This window comes from Cariama cristata, unplaced genomic scaffold (assembly GCF_000690535.1).
Source record: "Cariama cristata isolate BGI_N322 unplaced genomic scaffold, ASM69053v1 scaffold41569, whole genome shotgun sequence".
In the NCBI taxonomy this organism is placed as follows: Eukaryota; Metazoa; Chordata; class Aves; order Cariamiformes; family Cariamidae; genus Cariama; species Cariama cristata.
In genome coordinates this window covers 1-942 of record NW_009634819.1, presented here as the reverse complement: position 1 = coordinate 942, position 942 = coordinate 1, and the positions used below count along the sequence as shown (strand labels likewise).

The 942-nt window shown below is 64.3% G+C and overlaps 1 protein-coding gene across 1 annotated transcript; it reads right to left on the bottom strand.

The window, feature by feature from the left end:
• Positions 1–2: 2 nt before the first annotated feature.
• LOC104167122 (SNF-related serine/threonine-protein kinase-like) lies at positions 3–551 on the bottom strand (the record flags this gene model as incomplete). Its single annotated transcript, XM_009707267.1, has 1 exon — positions 3–551. A coding segment is annotated over exon 1 (549 nt), but the record flags the coding sequence as incomplete, so codon positions are not given.
• Positions 552–942: the final 391 nt, after the last annotated feature.

Sequence of the window (942 nt, the reverse complement as noted above, 5' to 3'; positions counted from 1 at the left end):
GCGGGCGCGAGGTGGCCCGGCGAGCCGCAGCTGGTGGTGAGCATCTTGCCGGGTTGGAAGCGGTTGCTGAAGCCGAAGTCGGTGAGCTTGACCACCCCCTGCTCCTGGAAGAAGACCACGTTCTCGGGCTTGAGGTCGCGGTGCACCACATGGAGCTTGTGGCAGTAAGAGATGGCGTGGACGATCTGGGCGAAGTAGTGTTTGGCCCGCGCTTCAGCCAGCCCGCCCTCGTGTCGCATGATGTGGTCGAACATGTCCCCGCCGTCGCCCAGCTCCAGGATGAGGTAGAGCTTGGCGTGGGTGTCGATGACCTCGTAAAGGCGCACCACATTGGGGTGCTGGACCAGCTTCATGCAGCGTACCTCTTGCAGGAGCTGCCCCGCTGCCTCCCCTGCCAGCTTGCTCTTGTCAATCACCTTGACGGCCACCCGCTGCCCGGTGAAGACGTGCCGTGCCAGCTTCACCACCGCAAAGTGGCCCTTGCCCAGCGTGCGCTCCAGGTCGTACAGCCCCGCGATCTTCCCCTCGCCGCAGCCCTGTGCCCCGGCCATGATGGTGGTGTCAGGCGGGGACGGGCATCGGGCGCTGTGGGATGGGGAAGTTGCTGAGCAGTGTGGGGCAAGGGATGGGGCACCCCCAAATATCAGGTGCCTCAGCACCACGGACCCCAGGATCCCCAGGACATCAGAGTTCCCAGCACCCTGGGCACCTCTGACACTCCACCTCCCAGTCCCCAGCATCCCAGGACCTGGGCACCCATCTGTACCCTTACCTCCAGCCCCCGGCACCCTGGACATCCCAGTACTCCCACCTCCACCCCTCAGCGCCCTAGGGTACCCCAATACACCTATGTCCAGGTCCCCAGCACCCTGAGCACCCCAATAACCTCACCTTCAGTCCTCAGCATCCTAGGTACCCCAATACCCTCGCCTCCACTCTCCA